The sequence below is a fragment of the Hylobates moloch genome, unplaced genomic scaffold, assembly GCF_009828535.3.
Source record: "Hylobates moloch isolate HMO894 unplaced genomic scaffold, HMol_V3 SCAFFOLD_5, whole genome shotgun sequence".
Classification (NCBI taxonomy): Eukaryota; Metazoa; Chordata; class Mammalia; order Primates; family Hylobatidae; genus Hylobates; species Hylobates moloch.
Genome location: NW_026652280.1, coordinates 32697399 through 32725349, shown reverse-complemented (window position 1 = coordinate 32725349; position 27951 = coordinate 32697399). Strand labels below are relative to the sequence as shown.

At 35.2% G+C, this 27951-nt stretch overlaps 1 protein-coding gene across 8 annotated transcripts in view; it reads right to left on the bottom strand.

Moving 5' to 3' along the window:
• The window catches only part of PIAS2 (protein inhibitor of activated STAT 2), a 109378-nt gene that overhangs the window by 11443 nt on the left and 69984 nt on the right, over window positions 1–27951 (bottom strand). For 7 of the 8 annotated variants that reach the window (XM_032152383.2, XM_032152386.2, XM_032152381.2 and 4 more), the window contains 6 exons: window positions 22806–22940; window positions 20848–20953; window positions 20183–20256; window positions 12608–12768; window positions 6007–6140; window positions 4233–4404 (listed from right to left, as the gene is read on the bottom strand). In XM_032152383.2, the coding sequence (XP_032008274.1) occupies window positions 4233–4404; window positions 6007–6140; window positions 12608–12768; window positions 20183–20256; window positions 20848–20953; window positions 22806–22940 (782 nt within the window). The remainder of the gene's footprint in view (window positions 1–4232; window positions 4405–6006; window positions 6141–12607; window positions 12769–20182; window positions 20257–20847; window positions 20954–22805; window positions 22941–27951) is intronic. The other variant, XM_032152384.2, reaches the window with a different exon arrangement.

The window sequence follows — 27951 nt, the reverse complement described above, 5'->3', positions numbered from 1 at the left end:
AACCATTAATACAAATTCAACTTTACATAGAATGGCTTAAAGTAGTCATTAGTTAGGATTATCAAATTACATACTGGTAGGTTTTTGTTATCAGAATCCTCACAAGGACCACATTCAGAAACAAAATGATTCTAAAGCCTATGCAAAAAATAGATATGAGTAACAGATTCCATGAAAAAATGTAAATGGCTATGGATGGTGAAATGATGGATGTAAAAATGTGATGCTACATGTTAATAAAAAGATTTAAAGCTTTTAAAACTTGTTACTGCCTCTTCATAGGGTTGGTAAACACACACACATACGTGTATACATTATGCAAGTGATCATTTATATTTTAAACGTTTGTAACTTTATCCATAATATCACAGCACAAAAGTGAATTGCTAGAATGCTGCTATATAGCAAATATTAGTATTCCGGATTATATGCTGGATCAGAGAATTGCATGAAACTCACATTTGGCTCAGACTTGGATGTCTGAAAATAGGTTGACCATTTCTATTTATAACCCTGAAGTTCACTGTATGCTCCCACTTTATGATGATAAAAGTATAAAAAAGATGCAATTTTGCTACCAATTCTTAATGATTATTAATCTGGAGACATATAGATTTATCCTTATTATGTTTCCTGTCTTTAGAATACCTTCTTATTAAGGCAAAGCAACCACTCATTTTTCAGAAGGGGCATAATATGTAAAATTATCTTTTAATATGGAAAAACATCAGAGGTTTTCTAAATGTCTTAAGATTAACATACAAGTTTCTTCTGACAGGTATTATAAGACTGCATTTAAAACTCCGGTTCATATGCAAAGAAAGGGAATAGGACTGCCATCAAAATGGCAATGATTCTCTCTAGGTGAGATATTTTTTGCTTTCTTCTTGGTGCTTTGTAAAATTGTTTATAAGAATAATTTTTACTAAAATAATAATACCTCTTAAAAGATAGTTGCTCACAGGCCAGGCATGGTGGCTTACGCACTTTGTAAACCTAGCACTTTGGGAGGCCAAGACAGGTGGATGGCTTGAGCTCAGGAGTCCGAGACCAGTCTGGGCAACATGGTAAAACCCCATGTTTACAAAAAAATACAAAAAAAATTAGCTGGGGGTGGTAGTTCCAGTTACTTGGAGGGCTGAGGCAAGAGCATCGCTTCAACCCAGGAGGTCAAAACTGCAGTGAGCTGCGATCACACCACGGCATTCTAGCCTGGGTCACAAACTGAGACCTTGTCTCAAAAAATTAAAAAAAAAAAAAAAAAATAGTTGCTCACATAATTTCGGGGCTGTCAATTAGAGTAAGTTTTCCTGATTTCTCATTCTCTATTCTTTCTCACTTGCTTACTATCTTTGATGGCCAAGAAATCCTATGATAAACTTACACAGCATAGGAAAACCATAAAAACTCTAGATGCTGAACTACAAGAAAGGATATGAAAAGGACAACCAAGAACAAAGCCACAAAAGTCTAAGGGTAGGAGGGGATCACAGAGATGATATAACTACAGCATGAGCCTCTACTATGACACTGTGACAGGTGGCAGCCACTCTAACACAGAAAATACGATTTCGGGACAAAAGATTAAATTTCCTAGTATTCAGAAAGCTCTAATAGAAAGTTTATCCATGTATCTTTAGTCCACTGGACCTAAATCTAGTAATAAAGAACAAACTTAATCCAGCTAGCCATTGTCTCCCTTTTAAGAACTACAAGGTGGCTATCAAATAATCTCTTCTCCTGGTTTAACAGCTTCAGTCCTTAAGATCCACTCACCCATCTTGCTCCAGATTCCACTATTCACTTTCCTGTTCCCCTGCTCTGGCCATACTCATTTGTTAATACCATTCTTGATGATTGGCACTGACTGAAATGCTCTGAGAGTCATATAGCCTAAAATGGAACAAAACCGGCATGGTATGGATCCTGGACACTATGCTTATTTTATTAATGCTAAGAACAAATTGATTTCAGTGGTGAACTCTTCAAACCATTAATTGAAACCTGACATTTGAAAGAGTTTATATCAGAAATGGCAATTAATTTACTGAAGGCCTTTCCAATATCTATGAAGATGACTACAAAGTTGTCCTTATGACAAGATCCATCTTATCAATGTATTTCCTCATATTAAAACACTCCTAGGATAAACTCTAGTTGGTCACAGATGTCATTTTAATATATAATTAAATGATTTCCTAAGACTGAATTCAGAATTTTCATTTATCTTTCTACGTGAATCTGTTTCTTAAGAGTTCTTCCGTGTATTAATGTGTATGTATGTCTAGTTTGGGTGTTAAGGGCTATATTAGCTTCATGGAATGAACTAGGTAGCTGCGCTTTATACAGACTTTTAAAATAAACTTTCATGTGTTGCTGGTTTAGTCACAAATTTCTACCTTATACTTACCAAAGTTAGTTTTTGTTTTCTTTTCAGCCTAAATGAGGAACCTTAACATTTATCTCTGTAGTAGCTGATCACAGATATAAACTATCCTTATTCCTCTGCATACTGAGGTCATTTCAGATTTTGTCGCCCACTGTGTATGTGCCATCCCTCCTGTTTCTGAATATACTAGACTATATTACAATACAATATCTATGTTACAAACATAGATAAAAACGTAGTAAAGGACAGAGGGTAGACCCTTGTGGCATGCCACCAGAGACATGCTCCAAGATCACAACAACTCATGAGTCAGCATCACTAGGCACGACCTCTCAACCTGGCATGAATTCAGCCAACTACAGTACTTGGCAACTCATGTTTTTCCACTATATTCTAAAGGGTATCATTACAGAGTAAAATCCAGAAACATCACATCTAAGCATTCATTCCTCTTAAGATACATTTTGAACGTAACCATTTCAAAATTATAACTTCATTTTCTGTTTATCATTTAAATTATAGATATACCAACCAATTTGTCTCAAAGGAGCAATAAATGATTGGCACACCAGGAAAAAATCCACTTGAAATACTTCCTCATTTTGTTCCACACACACAAAAACCCCACCCCATTCTAATTAAACGGGTAGAAGTAAATATATGCCTTTAATATATGTGTAAATTATATCTGGAAATGTAAGTATTTTAACAGCAAAGAAGGCAGCTGAAAAGGTTTAATTCTTATAAAATTATAAAAATAAACAATGTTGCAAAAGGAGACATTTTATATAAAATGTCTAAACAGGCATTATAGAGACAAAAAAAAACGATTGCCTAGATTTGGGGTGTAAATAGGAATAAACTACAAAACAACATGAAGAAAGTTTTTTGGGTGTTGAAAATATTCTACTACTGAATCATGGTGATGATTGCACAGCTCTATGTATTTACTAAAATCGCTGAATTGTGCAATTATATACTTAAGATGGGTACATTTTATGCTATGTAAATTATAACTCAGTAAAGCCATCAGAAAACCAAGTGGACCAAGAGGCCAAAAAGATGACACTAGCAAACCCAAGTTTGAAAGTATGTGTTCGTAGACAGCCAGGAGAACTCTCCTGTTATCTCCTTTTATGGTTCAAAACCTCTCTGAAAAAGCAACTATTGCTAAATACCCAAACCTGATTTTTAATGCAGGTCAGTAATGCCTTCTGCCAGATAACTTATAGAGAATCCATGCTAAAATTCAGGTAGAATGCCATCCTACACACCTATATTTTGCCCTGGAGAGGGTGAGAAGGGAAAGGAATCAATTTTTATTGGGAAATTACCACGTGCCTGACACTGAGGCTTTCTTTCATCTCATTAAAATCTGAAAATGATCCTGTAATATAGGCATTATTTAGCTCCATTTAACAGAAAACAAAAAAGAGGCTCAATCAAATTAAGTATTTCATCTAAGATAACAGAAGTAAGCGATGGTGTGCCAAAATTGGAATCCATACTTGTCAGATTCCCAGTTCCACACTCCATTACACCAGACTTTCTCATCTAGTCTGAGATGCCAAATTTCCTTACAAACAGGTTCAAGAAAATAACAAAAAGTCTCAGGTAGGAAATAAATACCTCACACGCTCACCTTCCAAAGATGTAAATATTTTCTCCATCAAAATTTGCTTCCTATAAACAATGTGCTTACTTGAAAATATTTCAACTCAACAAAGGCAAATTAAAATAGCCTTCTACAGTTATGCCATTTCCCAAAGAGATATTTATAAATCTATCCAAGAGCAATTAGTTGCAAGTGTAATGAACAATAGTGAACTATAAATTAACAAACCCTTTGGTTGGGCTGCTTTGTGTTTCTGACATAAAGATGCATTTCCTTTTGGCAGGAGGGTCTTCCTCTTCGTCAGAAGAGCTTTCTATTGTAAGATCAATAACATCTACTTTCTTCTTGCTTGCCTCACTGGCTACAGTCACTGAACAAGGCTTACTGAGGACGCTTGAATCTGCATGTAAGGAAACAAAAGGAAAAAAAAAATTAAAGGTATAACACAAATAAACTCTAGTGGTAGAGTCTAGTATATTCAGTATAGTATGTTCCTGACAACATATAGCCAGGGAAGCCACATACTCCAACCCATGGACAGATACCAACTCCCTAACTCCAGACCTCTGTCTGTAAAATGGTTGTTCACCTAGGGAGACAGGTGAGCACTATTCCTTGACAGAAGGTTAGAAGTCTCATTCAGACAGAATGTTCTTAGTTATGCCTCCAATACCACTGAAGGATTTGTGCAGCTCCTACTGCTCATCCTGTCTCTGCAGGTCAGCAGTCATTTTACAGAAAGACACGTAGAGTTAGGGAACTGGTCTCAGGCCATGGGACAAGAATGGGTGAGTTCACCAGCTATGTATTCTCACAGACATGTGGCACAGTTAGCTCAGAACCAGACATTTCCAGTCTAGCAATTATGGTCATATCAAAGAAAGTACAGACTTTTCACCATAAACCAGAACTTAATAAAAACTTTCATCTTGATAAGTTAAAAAAAACCCAAACCTCTCAATTAAGTTACTCAGACATTTAAACTTTTCTTATGAATTATCTGCTAATCACATAGGTTCTTTCTACCCACAAAGATAGTCTCACATATCATATTGGTTAACTCACATTTTCATAGAAAAGTATGTTATTATCTGTAATGTATTTAGTTAAAAATGAATGACAGTTGATAATGGAAAAGCAATAGAAACTTATCAACTAAATCACTCCCCATTTTTCTGAAAGATGAGAGAAACCTTGGTCACTGCACTCAGGTTCAGTGTCAATCACAGAGGAATAATTAATAATGGCATAAATCCTTTATTTTTTCCCCTTTCTTCTTACTCCATTCATTACATTGTTTGTTAGAACTTCAAATGTAATCAGAACAAAACTGAAATGCAGTGAGAAGACTGTTAGATAAGAAGAAACTCTAAGTGCACATGTGGGTTTCAATGAGACTGTTAGATAAAAAGAAACTCTAAGTTCACCTGTGCGTTTCAATTACTCCAAATGCCCTGTTTCCCTACTTAGTGTGGATGGATGCAGGCAGTTGATGGATGAGTATACATTCTAGGTAATCAAGGTAATGTTAAAATTCTTCCCCACAAAGAAATGGAAGGTAACAATTTGTTTACTTTCTCAGCAACTAACCTGTGACCATCCCCAAACCACCAAGGCCATTAACCAATGATGCAGCCTCTCTAACCTCACCTCCACCTAGGGTTCCACCTACAGATACTCTAAGAACAATTCTGAAAAACTGTCCATATAAATTCATTTGTAACTTTTCGTTTTGTAACAAACATCATATTTTAAAATGATTTTAGATGAATGTTTCCTTTATTCTACACAGGAAAAATATACTATGAAATAGCTGATAAGATGGTATAAACTTTAGCACATTCATTCAGGAAAGAATAAAAATCATTTGGGGGAAAATTATATATAATCAAAAGACTGAGTCAACAAGCTGAATTCCAAATGTATAGTTCTAGGGTCCAAGATTAATGATAATGTTGCACGAGTCTCACTGCTTTGCTCTCTGCTGCTGTTCTACACATACTTTCTATTTTTGTACACAGTTGGCTGGATACTTTCATAGCTTCTTTCTTCGGTCTCATTGGACACCAAGAACCATCTTCTTGGAATTTGATCTCATCCACATCAGAACAGTCATTGAGAATTTCCATAAAAAGCCTAAAAAACAATTAAGAAGTACATACATGTGATCAACAGCTTTGCCTAAAGGTGAAATAAGAAAGTAATACACATTACCTTGAAAACATAAGTAATACTAGCTGACCCCCTTATCTTTTGGTATTGCAATACTTTATACTTTACAACAATTATTACACTCCCTTTGTCCTATGTTTTAAATCTGTAACAGGCAACATAATAGTTAAGTAACTTACTGAGCATCACCTGTGTAACTCAATGAGTATAAATGGCTAGAGAGAAGTACATACCTGGAGCCTCCTAGCTAAGGCTGGCAGTAAGAACAACCTCTAACACAGCACACAAAACAAACATCAGCAGACAAAGGTTACTATACAGTAAAATAATTTATAAACTTTAACTTCGAGAAAAAAGGATAATGGGGTAGGGGAAGGAGGGAAGAAAAGAGAAATAAAAGAAGTCTCAATAAATTTAAAATAAGCAAAGTGTGTTTGAATTAAGTTCAAATTAAGTCCGTACCAGAAAAATCTGAAAAATTCATAAATATTTGGAAACTAAACAAAAGAAACATGAGTCAAAGATAAAAATAAGATTTTGAACTTAATTGAAAATAAAAATGTAATAAAATTTGTGGACTGTAGCTAAAGTAGTATTTAAAGGAAAATTTATAGCATTAATCTTCCCTAATTAGAAAATAAAGTCTCAAATCAGTAACTTTATGAAACTAGAAAAAAAAGCAAATTATAGTAAAAGCAAGAAAAGAGAAATAACAAAGAACAAAACAAATAGAAAAAAAGAAAACCAGAAAAATCAGCTTCTAATCAAACTTATTTATACTCACTCCAAAAGAAACAGATAACCTAAGAAGCCCTATGTCTATTAAATAAGTTGTATCTGTAGTTAAAAACTTTACCACAAAGAAAATCCCAGGCCCAAAGTCTTCTCTAGGGAATTCTACCAAATATTTGAGAAGAAATAATACCACTACTTCAAACTCATTGTACAAGGTTAGCATTACTCTGATAATAAAACCAGGCAGGCATTGCAACAAAACTAAATACCAACATCCCCCATGAACTCTGCAAAACAAATCCAACAACAAATATACACAGGATAACAAATCATGACCAAATGGGGTTCATTCCCACAATACAAGATTAGTTTAATATCCAAAAGTCAATCAACATAATTCACCATATTACCAGACCAGTCAATGCAATGCAGCAGGAAAACAAAAGCCATCCACGTTAGAAAGAAGAAGTAAAACTATCTTTATTTAAAAAACATTACTGACTATATAGAAAATCCTATGTAATCTATAATAAAGCTACTAGAACTACTAAGGGATGGGAATAACATATCTTGATATGAGAGCAATATACAAAGGTCAACTACATTTCTATATATTAGCCATAATCACAAAAATTTTTTAAATACCACAGAGATATGAAATATTTAGGAATAAACTTGACAAGAGATGTACAAGACACATTGAAAACTACAAAACACTGCTGAGACAAAGAGAAAGATACATCCTGTTCATAAATCAGAAGACTCAATATTGTTATGTCACCACAGACTTATCTACAGAGTCAATGAAAAACAAATCAAAATCCCAGCAGGTTTTTTCCCCTAATTGACAAGCTGATTCCAAAATTTGTATAAAAATGCAAAGAATCTACAACAGCCAAGATAATTTTGAAAAAGAACAAAGTTGGAAAAGTCACACTACCTGACTTCCAGCGAATGCAGTATTGACATAACTACAGACAAATAAATCAATAGAACAGTTCAGAGATCCACACATATAGTCAATTAATTTTTGTAAAAGGTGCAAAAGCAATTCAATGAGGAAAAACAAATCTTAACAAATGATGGTGCAGCAATCACATGGCCATATACCAAACAAAAACAAAAACTCTGTTCTTTATCTTACACCATACATAAAAATTAACTTGACAGAAATAATAAACCTAAGTGTAAAAGTAAATTATAAAACTCCTACAGGAAGCTCAGAAAAATATTTGTGACCTTGAGTTAGGGAAAATGTCTTAAAATAATACCAAAAGCACAATCTTTCATAAAAGAAAAACTTGGTAAACTAGCCTTCATTCAAAGTAGACACTTCTGCTATTTGACATACACTGTTAAAAGACTGAAAAGATAAAATGACAGAAAACATTTAAAAATCATATACCTGGTAAGACGTTTGTATCCAGAATACATAAGAATCACCAACATTCAATAACATCAAAACAAAACCCAATTAAAAAGTGGGCAAAAGCCCGGGCACGGTGGCTCATGCCTGTAATCCCAGCACTTTGGGATGCCGAGGCGGGTGGATCACGAGGTCGGGAGTTCGAGACCAGCCTGACCAACATGGTGAAACCCTGTCTCTACTAAAAATACAAAAATTAGCCAGGCGTGGTGGCGCACATCTGTAGTCCCAGCTACTTGGGAGGCTGAGGCAGGAGAATTGCTTGAACCCAGGAGGTGGAGGTTGAGCTGAGCTGAGATCATGCCACTGCACTCCAGCCTGGGCGACAGAGTGAAACTCCATCTCAAAACAAACAAACAAACAAACAAAAGTGGGCAAAAGTTTGGTCACTTTACCAAAGAGACATACAGATGGAGAATAAATACGCAAAAAGATGCTCAATACAATTAGTAATAAGGAAAATGCAAATTAAAACCACAATGGAGTACCACTATATACCACTAGCATGATCTAAAATTAAAAAGATTAACTGGCCGGATGTGGTGACTCATGCCTGTAATCCCAGCACTTTGGGAGGCTGAGGTGGGTGGATCACCTGAGGTCAGGAGTTGGAGACCAGCCTGGCCAATATGGCGAAACCCCATCTCTACTGAGGACACAAAAAATTAGCCAAGCGTGGTGGCGGGTGCCTGTAATCCCAGCTACTGGGGAGGCTGAGGCAGGAGAATTGCTTGAACCTGGGATCGGGGGCTGCAGTGAGCCAAGATGGTGCCATTGCACTCCAGCCTGGGCAACAGAGCAAGACTCTTCTCAAAAAAAAAAAAAAAAAAAGATAAGCCATACCAAATGTTAATGAGAATGAGGAGAAATCAAAACTCTCCATATACTGCTGGTGGAAATATAATACAAAATAATACAACCGCTTTGGAAAACAGTTTGACAGTTTCTTGCAGTTAAGCACACACCTGGCATGTGACCAGGCATTCTAACCCTAAGTATTTACCCAAGATAAATGAAAACAGTCCACACAAAGACTTGGGCATGAATGTTCACACTAGCTGTATTTCCAACAGCCCCAAACCAGAAAAAAACCATCAACGCATGAACTGACAAACTGTGGGTTAGAATGCAACTAAGCAATAAAAATGAACCATTGGTATATGCAACATAAATGTATCTCAAACAAGTATGTTGAGTAAAAGAAGTTAGGCAAAGGAAGCACATAGTTTATGATTCCATTCATATAAAGTCTAGAAAATCCAAACTAATCTACAGAAACAGAAAGCATATCAGTGTTTGCTTGAGGACTGAGAGGGAGAGATTGAAAACATACATGAGAAAACTTTAGGTGTGATGGGTGTGTTCATTATCTTGACTGGGATAATGATTTCATAGGTTTATAATAGGTCAAAATTTATCAAATTGTACATTTTACATGAGTAGTTCTTATGCCAAAAATGCCTACTTCATAAGGTTAATTTTTCTCAATTATACTGAAAATTCAGCATAATGAAAATCAAAATCCATAAAGGTTCTGTATAATTTGAGAATGCTTTTATTCAAGTGAATATGGCAGAATGTATTGTGACACTAGTCAAAAACATTCTGAAAAGAAATGGCCTAAGAAATACTACCACAGAATAGAAATCTAATAATTAAAATAGTCTTGTACTGGCCCACTAATACTCTGATCAATGGAACAAATAGCAGTTCAGAAGTTAACACTAGTATTTACAAGAAATGTATTAGATAATGCAAGTAGTATCTCAGATCTGTAGGAGAGATTATTCAAGTAAATGTGGTTGAGAATAACCTGGGTGCTAGGGTGAGGTGATCCCTACCTTAATGGCATCACCTATTCTCTACTGTAAAGTTCCTTCCTCATCCCCAATTTTCCTCCCACGGTGTCATTCCTTACCTTCATAGCACTTTACACTTAATATGCTTTTTTTTTTTTTTACCATCTCCCATACTAGAAGTGCTCTGCTCACCATTTTTAGACCTAGTATCTGACACGATAGGTATTTAGTAAGTACTGTGTTGAATGAATTCATGAAGCAATGTATGACGGAACAACTGCACAATGGAAAAAGGAATCACAAATGTGTCTGATGAAAACAAGCAAGTGCTCATATAAAATCTCTACAACTTTCTAAACACTTTCAAGGAAGACGTTCAAAAAGGAAAAGACAAGACTTGATGAAAAAAATGTAAAGCTTCTGAATGGAAAACAAAGGTCACAATAAATACAAATAAAAGGCAAACTGGGAAAATACATTTGGCACATGTGGACAGAGAAATTAATATCCTCAATCTATAATGACTATGTATAGGCCAGTAAGAAAAAGATGAGCAAGCCCATAGCAAAATCTTTTTTAAAAAAGGAATATTAAGAGGCAATTTGTAAAAGATATTATAATGACCAATATATGGAATTAAAGAAATATCTGAGAACTCCTATAATACAAAAATTAAAATAGCTATCTTTTCAATTAGGAAATTTGTAGACATTTTTATTTGTTGTTCCATTTCGTTTTGTTTACTTTTGAAACAGTCTTGCTCTGTCACCCAGGTTGGAGTGCAATGGCATGACCATTGCTCACTGCAGCCTCAAACTCCTGGTCTCAGACGATCGTCCTGCCTCGGCCTTCCAAAGTGCTGGGATGACAGGTGTGAGCCACCACACCCACGAGTAGACATTTTTAAAGTAAGTTTTAATACGTAAGGCTGCTAAGAGGGCTGAGAAGTGGACGATGTTATGCTTGTTGGCATGAGAGTGAAATGATTTACTAGAAGGGAAAAATAGCTTACTACTCCTGGGAGGCATCTTAATAATAAATAGTAAAAGTCTTACATTCCCTTTGAGTATTTCTATTTCTAAGAACTTGAAGAAAACTCCACAGACACAGACAAAATGCCACCTTCAAAAATGTTAAAATCACAGGGCAATTTTAAATTGAAAAAGTAGAAACAAATATGTAATATCAAGAATTTAGTAAACATCACAAAATATTAATGTGCAAAGGGGCATGACATGTAACTCTCAAATGGTTCAAAAGAATTCTAAAAATAGTAATAATCATCTCTCTCTACGTTCATAAATGCACACACCAAAAATGTGTATATGCACACATATTAAGGGAGAAAGTGATACAACAACTGTGATAGAACATTAACAACTGAAGCATCTGGGTCACAGTTACATGGGAGGTTCTTTGTGCTACTGTTCCAACTCCTCTGTAGGTTTGAAATTTTTTCAAAATAAGCTAAAAATAAAAGTTCAGCAAAGGAAAAGTTCAGAAAGGAACATTAAAGTCCCACTCACTCTTCATTCTCCATTCCTCTCCACAGATAATACTCTTGTAAAACTTTTGTTGTTTATTTTAGAGATGCAACTCACTATGTTGCCCAGGCTCACCTTGAACTCCTGGGCTAAAGTGATCCTCGCACCTCACTTTCCTGTGTAGCTAGGACTACAGACATGTACCACAGTGCCTGGCTTAAAACATGTTCGAGTTGTACAAGTATCTTTAAAAATCTAGGATACTTTTCACTATATATTGAGTGAAAATCATATGTATATATTAATATAAATCACTACATAAAGTATCATTTCAGTCTTTTTTAATGTCAATAACAAAGTCATCACCACCATAGGATGGTACTGCTAATTTTATTTTCATCTTTTCATTAACTGTGTTTTCTAAATCTTACATGGTACATGGATGATGTGCAATTTTTAAAAAAGTATTATTTGAAAAAAGATACTAAAAATTAGTTCACGTCATTTTCCAAATTCTGATATGCAATATAATATGAGAGATGATGCTTAAAGTTTGGACTCCAGAGTCAGAAATACCTGGGCATGAATTCCAGTTTTGAACTTAAGAGCTATGTCTGTATCTACCCTATCACTTCCTCTGGTTTTTGCACAGACCCTAAATGCTACTTCAAGAAATTCTAGGTAAGCAAAATGACATCACAAAGCAAACTTTTCCCTCTTTCCTGTGGGCTTTATAAAATATAATCTTGGAAAGCAAAAACATTGCCCTCAAAGCAAATCATATTATAGAGATAAAAATGCCACTAGCCACAGTTTAAAAAATAAGATTGAGTATAATTATGTATAAGACAGAAAACATACAAACATCTGGATTTATACTAGAGTAGAATTTATTTAGAATTTAGTTCAGTAAGTTGTAGTAAACAAAGGCATTGCCAACAGCTGTTGTATTAGTCCATGTCAGCTGTTAAAAGGGATAATACTTACCCATCTAATATTAGACTTTCATAGGCAGCTTTTTTGTCACACACAGGACAAATCCAGGTGGGCTTCTTCTCATTCATTTGTAGATAAAGGGCAGCATCAAAACACTGCAGATGTGTACAAGTCACTGCACGGCATGGGATTGTCAGCCTCATTTTTCCTAACTACAGGACAGGAAACACAAAGAAAACTATTTCAGAAAGGAGAATGAGCTCAGAGGGAACATGGTCAGTTGTAAAAGTCAGAAGATGTCATACAAGAAGATGATAAAAATGAAATAGAAATCCAAATCAGAATGTATTCCCAAGAAGATTACAATATATTTTTATTCATTGATTGCCCTATGATTTTTGAAAACCATTTCACTTTTTCAAAACAGGTAACATGTAAATCCAGATTCATATACAATGAAAGTATGGCTCCTTCCTATCTGGTCCCCAGTTTCCCTATTTAGAGAACCACTGTTACCCATCTCTTGCATGTCCTTTCATAGATGTTCTAAGCATAAACCAAGTGTGTATTTCAAGAAATATTTTCCCAGGAATGATAATATACAATACACACTGTTTTCCAACTCACTTCTGTCATATAACTTGGTGACTACTGCACACAAATCGGTATATAAAAAGCTACCATTATATGAAGGTATCATAATTTATTTAATCAGTACACTAATGACTGACATTTAAATTGTTCCCAATCTTTTATCACTACAAACAATGCTGTAACGAATATTTCTAAGATTTTTATATTTATAATATTTATAATTCCTAGAAGTATAACTTTTTGGTGGAAAGAAAAGTACATTTGTAATTTTTGTCACATTAACACACTATCTTCCACAAAAAGTACCTATTGGGTTATGCATACATGTGTATTAACGTGCTTTGTTCCACTCAACCTTTTCAATATAGTGTTATTAAATTCTTCGGTCTCTGCCAATCTGGAAGGTGACAAATATCCCATTACAGTTGTGAACTACGTTTCTCTTATTATAAGTGGTAGTTGAGCCTCTTCTTTTACTTCTAAGAGTCACTTGTGTTTCTAAGAACTTTCTACCTATAACCTTTTCGCATTTCCCATTTGGTTATTAATCTTTTGCTATCTATTTATAGGCACTCTTTATATAAGAAATCAGCCATGTGTGTAATATGAACTGCAAATATATTTTTCATTTGTGAAAATTTGTTTTTATATAATCAACTGTGTCAATTTTTCAATATACTTTTGATTAACTCTAGTGCTGTTAAATTCTTATTCCAACTAGTAGTGGTCCACTGGCACCAAGACGTACACAACACCCAGATATGATCAGACCAGGTTTTCCTACATAATCCTTCAAATCTCCCCATATATTTCCTTTACAGAAAATATCACTATTTATAACCAGTCCTGCTATTTTTATGGAAAATTTGTTTCTCCCACTAGATCTTATGCTCCAAAAAGATGGTCTAGATCTCCGCTCACCACTGAATCCCACTGTCCTAGCACAATACTAGCTCACCGTATGTGCTCAGTATTTGTTGACCAGATAGAAGAATGAATGGAGACGGACTGGAAATGGGGAAAACAACAAACAGGAAACGAAGAAGACAGACCTCTTTTTATGTTATAAAGTTTGAAAGAATTCATGGCAAAATTAAAACATTCTTATTAGCTCTGCCTGGGAGGTAGGCTTTTTAGGATGTTCTTTTTCTTTTGGTTCATCTGTAATTTCTAACTCCTCTAAAATGAACACCTGGTAATGTGGTAATTTAAAAAGAAAATAATTTAGCTGAATCATCAACACAGACGTAACATTTATATAGTTCCACCTACGTGCAAGGTACAGTGTTGACTACTTCACATTAATCTCAAAAACACTTTTACAATTACATAACAATTATACTAAAAGGATGGTATTATTATCATCCCCATTTTATAAATAAGGAAACTAAGGCACAAAGAAACTAAGTAACCTAACACAACAAAGTTAGAAAATGGCAGAGCAGGTCTGACCTGGGAAGCTCTGGCCCTGCAGAGTCCACTCTCTCACTGCTATACTGCCTCTACCTAAGTGTCTAACCAGAGTTCTAAAAGGGAGCCTCGAAATTACTGTGATTCGATCAAGGTATGTGGCACAATATAACTCATCACTTAGAACAGAAAAAGGTCAGAATAAAACCTGGGGCAGCTTCTCTTCTTATGATACATCTTTCTATATTTTTCCTGCCTTTAAAAACAAATTTCTTAAACACAATCTTACAGTACGCCCAAGGCTTTTATATAAATCTCATAAAATCTTCATAACTGTATGACTCCAGAAAAGCTGGTATCTATATTTCTATTTCTGAAATGAAGATGCTGAAGCTATAAGAGGTTAAAACCACACACTCACTGAGACACAGCTGATGGAGCTATATCACAAATCCAAATGGTCCTCATATCCCAGAGACATCCCAGTTTTATAACATTACAAATGGTGTTAGCTTTTTAATTTATTTACCCACCTTTTCCTCTTTTGCTAAATTTTTGTTCCATTAAAAATGAATGTTGACTAAATACCTATTCAGCGCCCAATGAGATAACCAGGTTTTTATATCCTTTCAATTATAAAATGAATAATTTTAATAGATTTTCATATTATCCTTTTTAAAAATCACATGTTATTCTTTTTAGGTAGTACCAACATAAATATGGGCTGGTTATTTAGAAATTTTCCACCACCGTAAGTGAGTTGGCTTCTTTACACAATCACTGTGTGGAAACAACTCAATCATTAAACTCGTTATTAAATTACCCTATACCTATTCAACAAAATGCCCACAATGATTAAAATAAGACCAATTTACACATACTAATATACTTAAGATACACTGTTAATTAAAAAACAGTAAGCCATAGGACAGTATATATACTTTCCAATAAACATACATATAATTATAGAGAATTAAATCTGGAAAAATCTATCATGCTACTAGTAATGTTACTTCTGAATAACAGACCTTGTGAATTTAAAATTATCATTTTTACTTTTCGGTTCTATTTGAATAATCTAAAAGTAGGTATTATTTGTCAATTTTTATAATTTTTTCTTTAAAATAACATTCTAACTCTGCCTACCACGGTTTTTACAGTTATCAGTTCTTATTTGGTTTCAAAACCCCTTTAGACTCTTAAAAATTAAGACCTCAGCCAGGCATGGTGGCTCACCCCTGTAATCCCAGCACTTTGGGAGGCCGAGGAGGGTGGATCACCTGAGGTCAGGAGCTCGACACCAGTCCAGCCAACATGGTGAAACCCAATCTCCACTAAAAATACAAAAATTAGCTGGGCGTGGTGGTGGGCACCTGTAATCCCAGCTACTCGGAAGACTGAGGCAGGGGAATCGCTTGAACCTGGGAGGCAAGGTTGCAGTAAGCCGAGATCATACCACTGCACTCCAGCCTGGGCGACAAGAGCAAAACTCTGTCAAAAAAAAAAAGGCCGGGCACAGTGGCTCACATCTCTAATCCTAGCATTTTGGGAAGCCGAGGCAGGTGAATCACGAGGTCAAAAGTTCGAGACCAGCCTGGCCAACATGGTGAAACTCCGTCTCTACTAAGAATACAAAAATTAGCCGAGCATGGTGGCAGGCGCCTGTAATCCCAGCTACTTGGGAGGCTGAGGCAGAAGAATTGCTTAAACCCAGGAGGCGGAAGTTGCAGTGAGCTGAGATCGTGCCACTGCACTTCAGCATGGGCGACAGAGCAAGACTCTGTCTCAAAGAAAAAAAAAAAAAGAAAAAGAAAAGGAAAAAGAAAAAAAAATTAAGACTTCAAAGATGTTTTATGTATGTGGGCTATAGTTATCAATATTTGTATATTAGAAATTAAAACGTATTTTTAAAAGACAAGAGTACACAAGTACACATTCCATTAGCCATCAGAGCAATGACATCATCATCATCTATCCGGCAACCCATGTTAAACATCACTTTATGCTCATAAAAGAAAAAGAACACAAAAAGCCAAAATTGTGTGTCAATATTATCATAAAAGGTTTTAACTTTGTAGTTATTTTCAAAGAGTGTCAGGGACCTTCATGTATCCATGGGCCACATTTTGCAAACCGCTGTTTAGGGATTGTTTTTGTCGTTTTCTTCCATGCTGTTTCCATCTCTCCTGTCACGGCCTTAAAATTTCCACAGCATACAGAAACGAGAATATCCAGGACTATAAAAGTTGCTGACCCTAAATTTAATCCTACTCTAGTTGTCTTATAAGAACTAATGAGCATTTCCTACGAAGGCATTTGTTACTAGCTAGCAAAATTTTATCAATTGCCTAGTGACTATGGCATGTTATTAAAAAGGACCTGAATGTGCCATCAAAATAAATTCTAATTTAATCTGATGATGATGCTTTTTTGAAATTTATTATTTTTATGAATGGTTATCTACGTACTGCAACACTTTTTTCCTATAAAACGTTAAGCTGGCATTATCCAAATTCTATTCACTGTAGACTGATTACTACCAATCTAAATTAAGAGAGTTTTTAAGTTGAAAAGGCCCAAACTGATGGTTTCCAACTATTTTCAGCAGGACTTTTTTTTTTTTTTTTAAACATATTAGAATCTCAAGAGATAAAATCAAACCTAGCTTTCTTTCTTTTTCTCTCCCCCAGCTACCCAGCCCACCTCTGCAGGACAGATTGAAAATCACTAGCTGAAATCACGAAAGTGAAACTCCTATGTAAAATTCAGATATGGTGTTCAGAAATATAATTATGCACACTCAATTAGATCCTCTTCAATAACTACTGTGAGACATTACTTTCCTTTAGTTCCAAGGACAGAGGTTTTAGAATTTGCTCCCACTATTCAGACTCACTTCCACTGCAAATCACTTTACGAAAACATTGTGAAATGTAACAAACATTTATTCTATTACCCTACACTATCATTTTCTCTTGTTTTTGCCAAATAACCCAGGGTTCAGTTCTTATTCAAGTGCCCGGGATTTATTTTTTTCCTTCTCCGTTTCCCATTACTGCACCAGATCCCATGTTATTTCCATTGTTAGCTGGCTGGACTCCATTCTGCTTTCTCCAGCTGATAATAGGACTAACTCTCAAACACTGCTTTCATCATCTAACTTCTGTCATCCATCCATCCACCAAATCTAATCAAAACACCTGTGTCTGGTATTCTAATTAATATATACCACATATTACAGTTTAGCTACCCAACTATAAAGTAGTTAACACTACTACTATAGCCCAAAGAGTAGCATTCATTCTTTTCTTAGAAAGTGCTCTGAAAAGATTGATGAACCCCAAGGAAAAGCTCAAAAGACAGTCTCACGAATAGACCTGTTGTCACTTCTGAGCAGAGAGAAAAAAACATTTAAGAAACTTAAAACAAGATTTCAAAAACCTATTTGATCTGTTACTTCATTTCTTCAAGTAACTGAAAAGTTAATTTTCTTAAAAATTGGTAATGTTTGGAAGGAACTGCTCCCTATTCTTACATAGAAGGAATCCTAACCTCTCTGATAAACTACTTTCACTATTATTGAAAGTTTGGCTAGGTGAGATGGCTCATGCCTGTAATCCCAGCATTTTGGGAGGCCAAGGTGGGCAGATCACTTGAGGTCAGAAGTTTGAGACCAGCCTGGGCAACATGGCAAAAGATCTCTACAAAAGACACCAAAATTAGCCAGGTGTGGTGGTGTGTGGCGATAGTCCCTGCTACTCAGGAGGCTGAGATGGGAAGATCACCTGAACCCAGGAGGTCGAAGCTGCGGTGAGCTGTGATCATGCCACCGTGTTTCAGCATGGGTGAGAGAGACCCTGTCTCAAAAAAAATTTAAAAAGACTGAGAATCCGTTAGTATATTTGGCCACTGCATTTTGTTTTGGTTGCTCTCATGTAGAATGGCAATCTGTATGAAGAAAAAAAATTTAAAAGATTTTAAGAAAATGGTACTGCACAACTGTAAAACTCCTTAGGTAAGTTGTATAGAAGACTTTCTTCCTGATACAATAGTTTGACATCTAAAACATAATGGTGACACAAGTTTCCTCCCCATATGGTGACTGTATGTGGAATAGAGCTGGCAATTAATGTTTGCTTGAATATACTAGGGATACATAATAAAAAATCGTCAATATCCAACCATTTTTTAAGCAACAAAAAGGGAATTTCACTTGTTTCAATCTACTGTCAATTTTAATTTTAACATGAGAGCGAAGAAAAAGATAATAACCTGAAGACATGAAAAGAACTCATGCCTGAAGGTTGGCACAGAGCTTGCACTCAGAGCAAGTCGTGGGTCTTTCCGCATGCCTCCTAGAGCCTCTGCCAACACCCTCAGGACTTTCAGGTCTTACCCTACTGGAACTGCACACCTCTTCCCTGTGTTTGCTAAGAGCAGGTTCCCAGTATCCAAGCAATCCTGATATCAAAAAATTCTATTTCAATAAAGGCAAATTTATGTTTTTAAGTTAATGAAGATTAAAAGAGTGACACTTCAAAAAAAGATCTGCAAATACCACTTTCCAGAATAAAAGAGATGTACTTGTAATCAGGACATGTATATTTTAGCCCAATCTGGCAGCATGGTATATATATTGGAAAGAGAACAGGAATATCAGAACACTAGAATCTTTATCCTTGTTCTACCAATAACTGTGTAATTTGGGTTAGCCAACCTCATTCAGTCTCAGTTTCTTCATCTACAAAATGAAGACAACTCCTCCACACAGGTTTGCTAAGACAGTTAAATAAAACAACATACAGTAGAAACTCAACAAATCATTCTCTTTTCTTTCTGACACAATTTCTCCCCATTTAAAAAACTGTACATTTCTCAAAATGGTGGGTAGTCATCAAATGCCCACAAAACTACATTATAAATTCCTGATTCCACGACTTTTCTCATTAAGTTCTTCTTAACCGGAAAGGGATCCCCTCCAATTCATTCACTGCTCCTGACCCTCCCATCTCCTCTTGGTAGTAAAACAGCCTAACTGTAAGTGAAGTCTGCACCATTTTTATGGAAGTTGGTTTTATTTTTCAAACTCAATTATTAACATTCTAAGCAAGCCTCAATATTTTCTCCCACAATTAGCTCAGTGGCAAGTACACAGGAGGATGTGAGAGTTGCTGATTGATTTCTCCCTCATACTTTAAAAGAAAAATTATTGTGCAATTTAAAAGAACATTACAAAGACATCCTACACATCCTAACTCACTAAACCAAGACCATCAACTAGCATTTATCAGGCCCTAGTCACTTTATTGCTATTTTTCAGTATCATTTATATTCTGATAAAAGGAGTCGGCTCTTAATATATTTTTATTACTAGCTGTGTATTATCTACAACATTAATTACAACAGATTATTCTGAGCCTAAAGCTATCTTCCCCCTTTGTATTCTTTGCATGCCCAAATAATACAAAGAATTGTGACTTAATCATGAAGATTCCTTAATGGGAAAAGATAAAAGTTCAGAATTCTTCATAATATATCATTCATTCCCACACTTACTTTTATAGGAAAGTTAATCATTTACAAAAAGTCAAATTCCCCAGAATGTTTTGTTGCTTTACTTACAGGGCACATCAAGGATACCCGAAGGCTAGTTGTAGCAATTTCACTATCAGGATCTGCAGTAAGTTTTTCTTTAACTTTAAAAAGAAGAGAAAAAAAAAATTTTTTTTTTAAATTAAGGGTGACAAAGAAATGGAATTATAGAAATATATAGCATCTTAAAACAAAATGTTAAATATTAATGTATTGACAACACAATCACACTCCCAATATAAGTTAAAGAATTATGAACATGCAAATTTTTTTGTTTAAATTCTTAAAATTTCTTTTTAAAAGTAAAACTGCTAGTAAGCAAGATTTTCAAAATAGAAAGCTGTGTAAGACTTAAGAACAGAACAACAATTAGGAGAGGAAGTACCCTGAGCTTCAAAGCTTTTCCAACACACATTCATCACAGTTTTTATTATGCACTATTGTTTGTTTCCAACAATTATTAAATTTGTAAACAGAAAAGATAAAAATATTTATACTTCGTTTGATAATTAAAAACTACTATGTGGTAACGTGTCTACAATTTTACTCACCAGTAACGTATATAAATCAGTATATACACAAGCTAACAAATATATACTAATATATTGATGTGAACAATATTTAAAGCATTAAAGCATCTCATATGCTCAATCTTTTTTTTTTTTTAAATGCTTGGTCTTATAAACATTACTTACTTAGTGCTCTGGAATGATCAGGGTTTCTAATGCCTTTCATTTTTAATCTCTGTAATAACATGGCTGATGTAAGCTGCCGTACAAGATACACAGACATGGAGTAATTCTACAAATGGAAAAAAAAAAACCTGCATTAAAGATGAGAGATAATATTCTCTTTGTTTACATGAAATACTTATTTAAGAAACTCTGGTTTCTAAAAATAACATTCAAAATAACTTCCATGAAATGGTCAATGACTGCGAAGGGGACAAAATTCACCAAGCTACTTCAGTGAAAATAAAAGCTCAATCATTTTAAAGGTATTTCTTGATCATTTATCACTTTAAAACATTCGCTGGTATGGTTAGATCAATGGTTTCCAAACTATGGTTCTTATTTAGCAAAACTGGTACCTTGGGGGCCACCCTGAAAATGTACCCTCCTATGACTAACCAGAATCTTGCTAACCAAAATCATTCTGCTTTTATCGACTTTATGTAATGGGGCTCTCATATTTTCACTTAAAAGAGGAATTCCACTGCAGAAACAAATTCCAAAGGCCAGTGGTCTGAATTAACACTGCAAATCCAGAGTTCCAAAGTTCTAATTCTGGCAGAAGAGACCACCTGCTACTACATGGCCTTTGAGTAAATCACTCAAATGAACCAGGTATCAGCTTTCTTTTGAGGAAAGCTTTGATAAATTAACTCCTGTACCCCAAATGGGTATTTTACTGACAAGCAGCAGCTACTATAATATGTAAGACACATGAAGAAATGATAAAAATTAAAAAGTCAAGGCCAGAAAACAACAGCGTCCAATCCCATACCTGTTAGATCTGGCACAAAGGAACCTTCATTAGCTATTTATAGAGCTATGAAGAGACAAAATATAATTTCACATAAATGCTAAAAATAAAAAACCTATCTTCCCATTTTATCAAATATATTCAATTGATTCTACAATAAACATAATACTTTTAATAGCTGCCAAACCAAGTATTTAAAATATTTTTTAATGTTCTTTTAAATATCTAAATACCCAACTTATGGTGTAAATTTTAGGTCAATTAATCATTTTCATTATAAGGAAGAGTATTATCCCCATTACATGGCAAAAGTTTTCAATGTCTACAATCATTTATTCCAATCTCTGTAAAGTTACTCCCAACTCTGCAATTACCTTGGTGGTAAAACAAAAAATTCCTGCTATAAATAATGCCTCAATTTCTCCATCCATAAAACAGGAATATTATTCTGTTTAGGAACATGTAATAGGAACACTGAAATTGATGCTTCAAGTAATATTAACACTGAAGCTGATGGTCAGAAATTAACTGAAATCTCCTGTCCATTCGTTATTTCAGTTATATAAACAAGTAATTCTAAAATATAAATTCCTTGTTGTAGTAACTGGTATCTCAAGATTGACAAAATTTATTATAAGACCAAAAATCAGCAGAAAGTCAAGTTTATCAACTTGAAGGTATAGAGAAAATATTATAATCCTAAGTAAATATTTTTATACAAATGCCTACACGTTATCTGAAATATCAGTTGTTTATAGAAAGGCTAGAACAGATTATTTCTAATCACAACATGTGTACATTTAACCATTTCTCCCCCAAACTGATAAAACTTTCTTTGTTCCCCTTCATAAATATTTATCATCCAAAGCTTCTATTAAAATACTAAACACAAACATACATACAATTGTGGTTAAATCATTACCTTAAGAAATATAAATATGCATATTTCCTTTCCAGGAAAATAAAGAGATGATATTCAGGAAAGCTCACAGTTAAAGTTTTTAACTTTAAGAATCTCCACACTGCCGTGTCTGAACTGAAAATTACTGCTTTTTAGAGATTACAATCCAAAAACAAAAAGAGCTGAAGCCAACAGCTTAAGAAAAAACACAGTAAATCAACCCTCACTGGGGTCACTGTCCTGCTATCCAAAATGGAGAGCTTTTACCTTCCCAATTTCTGATGCCCAAGAAATGGAAATTTGGTTTGGCACAGCTGAAGATAACCTAACTAAAGATGTAATATTCAAGGGGCGTCCGGGGCGCTTCTGTTCAATCCCATTTTTAGGCGGTGGTGCATAGCCCTATAACCGTAAGAAAGAAAAATTGTTTCAAATTATCTGCAGGAAGATTAAACATTTTCTCCAAGATAGATACAGGATGCTGCCCAATTTCAGTTACACTATTTTTATTTTAGCCTAAAAATCATATAGCCCTTATTATCATTATCAACCCAAAATAGGAAAATAACCTTTGAAAAAAAGTTACAAAATATTTCACAAGTCCAGAAATGTAGGAAAAAAATCCATGTTCCATCATTAAAATTAAAGATGCTGACATCTTGCCACATTGGCTATGAATCGTTTTCCTTTTTTATAGGACACCAAGCTTTACAGATAAAGTCACAACTTTTTATAATGATTCATCCTCAGCAGTCCCCATTCAAAATACATGCATATGTTGGGGGTGGGAAAGAAAGAAAGCAAACTGGGAATTGAGGGGAAAGAAAGAACTAATGAATTTCATTTTTAAAATCTGGTGAGTGATAAAAATATTTTCCACTGCCTTTTCTCTGGGTGGAACAGAAATGGTAATCTTTTAAACCAGGTCAAGTTAACAAATAAGGATAATCAACATTTCAATTGTCATTAAATGAGCTTGATGGCGACCATAATACTGCTATTTATGCTTTAATCTACTTTTATGTAGTCATCAACTGTTTTTTTTTTTTTTTTGAGACGGAGTCTGGCTCTGTCGCCCAGGCTGGAGTACAGTGGTGCGAACTCGGCTCACTGCAAGCTCCACCTCCCGGGTTCATGCCAGTCTCCTGTCTCAGCCTCCTGAGTAACTGGGACTACAGGCGCCGCCACAACGCCTGGCTAATTTTTTTGTATTTTTAGTAGAGACAGGGTTTCACCATGTTAGCCAGGATGGTCTCGATCTCCTGACCTCGTGATCTGCCTGCCTCGGCCTTCCAAAGTGCTGGGATTACAGGCGTGAGCCACAGCGCCCGGCCAACCGTTTGTTTTAAATAGCAAGTATACTCATTTCTGATTTGCAGTATATCCAATTCCCAATTACTGCAAGACTTCACTCTGATTTTTCAGAGCCAAAATAATATATTTTTTAGAAAATTAAAATGTCTTAGCTGCAAAAAATCTACATATTGAAAAGTAGATACCATATTTCACTGATGCTAGGATGTCATTGATCTAATTTAATTACGTACTATTGAGAGAGAAAATACTATGTATATATGGCAAAGAAATGGAAGCAAAATGAATTAACATATTCCCTTTTGTACAGAAGAATCTTCTGAATCACTTTTCACTCAGTCATTAATGCATACATTTTTCCACATGACACTCTCCTATGTGCAAGCAGGAATTTTAGAGAGAAAAGTATCTTTTAAAACTGTATTTCATTCCACTAATGTCTCAGATTTCTCTGCAAGTCACCGACACCATTACCTGGATGTGTTAATGGGGATACAATCTGGATCTTATGAGAATTCATCAATGAAAAGTTTTCAGACAACAGCCAGGATTCATGCTTCTTTCTCAAAATGTCCTTAAATTATTTATTAACTGAAAAGCCAGAGAGTACAGCTAACCAGTCATGCCATGGCAATAACATCAAAGTTGTACAGATAAAGGCAATGATAATACATCACAGCTGACACCTGGTCACCAGCAATTTTAAGACACTTCTGGATTTTGGCAATGCTAAAATATGCACCTTAGGACCAATGAAAACTAGTACTGGTAGTATCACACGCAAAGAGGAACACACCCTGTCTACCACAACTTGGGAACACCCTTCACTGTCGCATAAGAGGCAAGACAGTAATTATTAAATGGTAGTCCACATGATAATGTGTAATCTATAACTTGCAACAAAATTTTGAAAATCATTAAAAACGTTTGAGCAGGAGAGTAAAAGACAAAGAGAAGAACTTAAATAACTTGCATTACAATACAGAAATGAAAGAGAGAGACCGTGTGTGTGTGTGTGTGTGTGTGTGTGTGTGAGAGAGAGAGAGAGAGAGAGAGAGAAGGAAGGTTATGCCCATCTTAAGTTGCTCAAGCAAAAAAAAAAAAGTTGCTCAGAAAAAAAAAAACAACTCCTAAGAAAAGTCCTCTTATAAAGACTCAAGGAATTGATTCAATGAGCATCAAGCACAAGGAGCATCAACACCAGCATCTAGGTAATTTTGAACGAAACTTTTGTTTTGTCTGTTTTGGGCCTGGAAGATAATTCTGTTTGCTGGTATGTCCACTGGTAGGTTAACCAAATAAAAATAATGATACAGGGTCTGTCAGAAGGATAGAAGTAACTCATGAACTAAAACGTGCACTCTGGAAATTAGAATTTAAGACATAACACTGTCTGACACAGTAGAAAAGGGCAACAGAAGCAGGGAGAGTAACACTCATGTAAGAATGAAGTGTCAGCAAACTCAGAATCATGTTAGTCTCACTCAGCATAAAGTGTTTTCAATCTATTCTGTATCCCATTTGAGTAGTGTGACTTTACTGGTAATTCTGAGTTATCTGATAACTTGTATTCTACCTCAGTACCACCCCTACCCAACCATCAATTTCCTGGTTATTGATAATATATTAATAGTTGGAATTTTATAAAATATAAAGTTTAGCCTTCACACATATTTCTAACAATTTTCCATATTTCAAGCAAAAATAAAGTCAAGTTCATGTGACAGGGAACCAGTGGGGCAAATCTGCAAGCTTTCTAAGCAAAGGCCGCTGGACAGCACCAGCAGAAGACTTTGTGGTAGTCCTGTGACACACTCAAAGAATTTTTTATGTTTCATGCTCTGATGACACCCTACCCTACTTGCAACTGAGACAAAAGTTGTCCACAATTATTGTACTTTAACATTTTCCTCCAAATTTTCTAAATACCACTACTACTTGAATACTTCTAACACAGATTTACTTTTTAATTTTAAATTATGGAAATTTCAAACATACACAAGAAAGGAACAAATAACAGGGACCCACCAACCAGGTTCAATAATTATCAACATGTTGCCATTCTTGTTTCAAATGCTTTTGGCCCCAAAGCCAATCTGCCCTAAAACACACACACCACAAGAATACACATTTGTTTTTGTCCTTGAGTATTTAAACTCAAATTCTAGACATGACATTTAACCCAGGTATTTAACATGCATCTCTAACAAGACTTTAAAAACCCACAGTATTACAACCCCACAAAAATAACCACAATTTTAAAAAATCACCTAATACCTTGTCTTTCGATTCAGATTTCCCAGGTGCCTCAAAATTTCTTTTCTTGTTATCCTTTTATTGTTGAAAATTTTAAACATACACAAAAATAGAGAAAAAAGTATAATACATATATATCTATCAGTTTAGTAAGGTACTTACTCAGGAACAATCTTTACCTACTCTACCCAACTCCCACTCTAGATTATTTTAAAGCAAATCTCAGATATATTTTCTATTTTCTCCAGATGTAGTTTAGTATAGATGTCCTTTTACAGCTTGAATCAGAATTCAAAACTAGAGCCCCACACCGCATTTAGTTAGGTCTCTGAAGTCTCCTTTATTCTATAAACATAACCCCTGCCATCTCCAAACACACACACTTTTTCCCCAATGCTGTTGTTCTATCGGAGAAACGAGGACTTCTGACCTGATGACTTCGCATTCTAGATTAGGTATATTGCTTCCTCGAAGTATGAAGTTTGTTGCTCTACCTCCCATATATTTTTAAAACCAGTAGTTGTATAAGCTTGATTAAACTGGGGGTAAAAATTTTAGAAACAAAAAACTTCACAGAAAATGTTGCATACTTCATATGGTGCTACATCATTAAGCATCATAAGGCACAGAAGGTTGTTTGCCCTGTTTTCAGTGGTGTCAGGACTGATCAGGAGTTCAGGGGATGTCAGCCTGATCCCTCCACTATAAAGTTCCCCGTCAAGCTTTGGCATCCATTGATGATAGCTACCTAGACCCATTGTATGATTATGAATTGTGGAATAATGGTTTTCTAATTCTATTACCCTTTTGATTGTATTAGCCAAAATGCTTCCATAAAGAGCTTGACCACATCAACAGCTGGTCACTTTGAAATAAATGATTCTCTTCCTTCATCAATCTTCAGAGCAGTGGGTTAGTGTAACCTCCAGTGGCTTATTTTAGTATAATTATTATAAACACACTTACATATTTGATAGTTTTGAGTCTACTATAATCATTATTCTTTCAGATGTCAAAATTATCCCTTTTCAGGTAAGGAGGTGCCTCTTCAAATTGGGATGAGTGTGCACACAAGTATGTGTTTTAAAAGAAGAAATGTTGAGTTTATGTCAGTCCTGATTTACTATGAGGCAGGCCATCAGGGTAACTAACACACAGCATCAGGGAACATAAATCCATGAGCTCAGAAATATAATTTATAAGGAGAAGGGGGCCAGTACTGATAAGTCTTCTGGCTGCACCAAAGGAACTACTTGGAGATTGCTGCCAGCTGAATTACAGCACATATCCTCTCTACTCTTTGGGATCTTTCAAAGAAATATTCTTGTCAACCCTTCTTCCTTTCTTCAACCTTAGAGCTACACAAGTTTTATAGACATTTCTCACAAATTGTTTAGAAGAAAAATAATCCAGCTTCTTAAAATAACTCCCTAAACAAAGAGGGCATTTTTCTTTCTTCTGCCCATTAAAAACATGGAATGTTCTCATCTGGCTGTCAGTCTGTACAATGGCAGCCCTTGGAGTCAAAGATGGGAGATGGTCGCTGCAGCAGGTTCTTGTCTGTCCACACTGCCTGTCACCATCCCACAAGCCCTACTATGAGCTGCTGTCTTCCTTGCACCAAGGGAACCTGGAAAATGAATGCATGAAGGTGTTTTGTAAAACTCAGCATCTTGATATAGGTTAAAAAGCACATATGCTGCTTGCATCACTATTTGATCCTTAACAGTCTAGGGACATGTTGCCATTTTCAAAGTAATACCATTTCACATTCCTATGTTTACTTTGTACATGAAGTATAGCGGTCAACTGCCATGGGTCCATAAAGACTGGATATTACAGT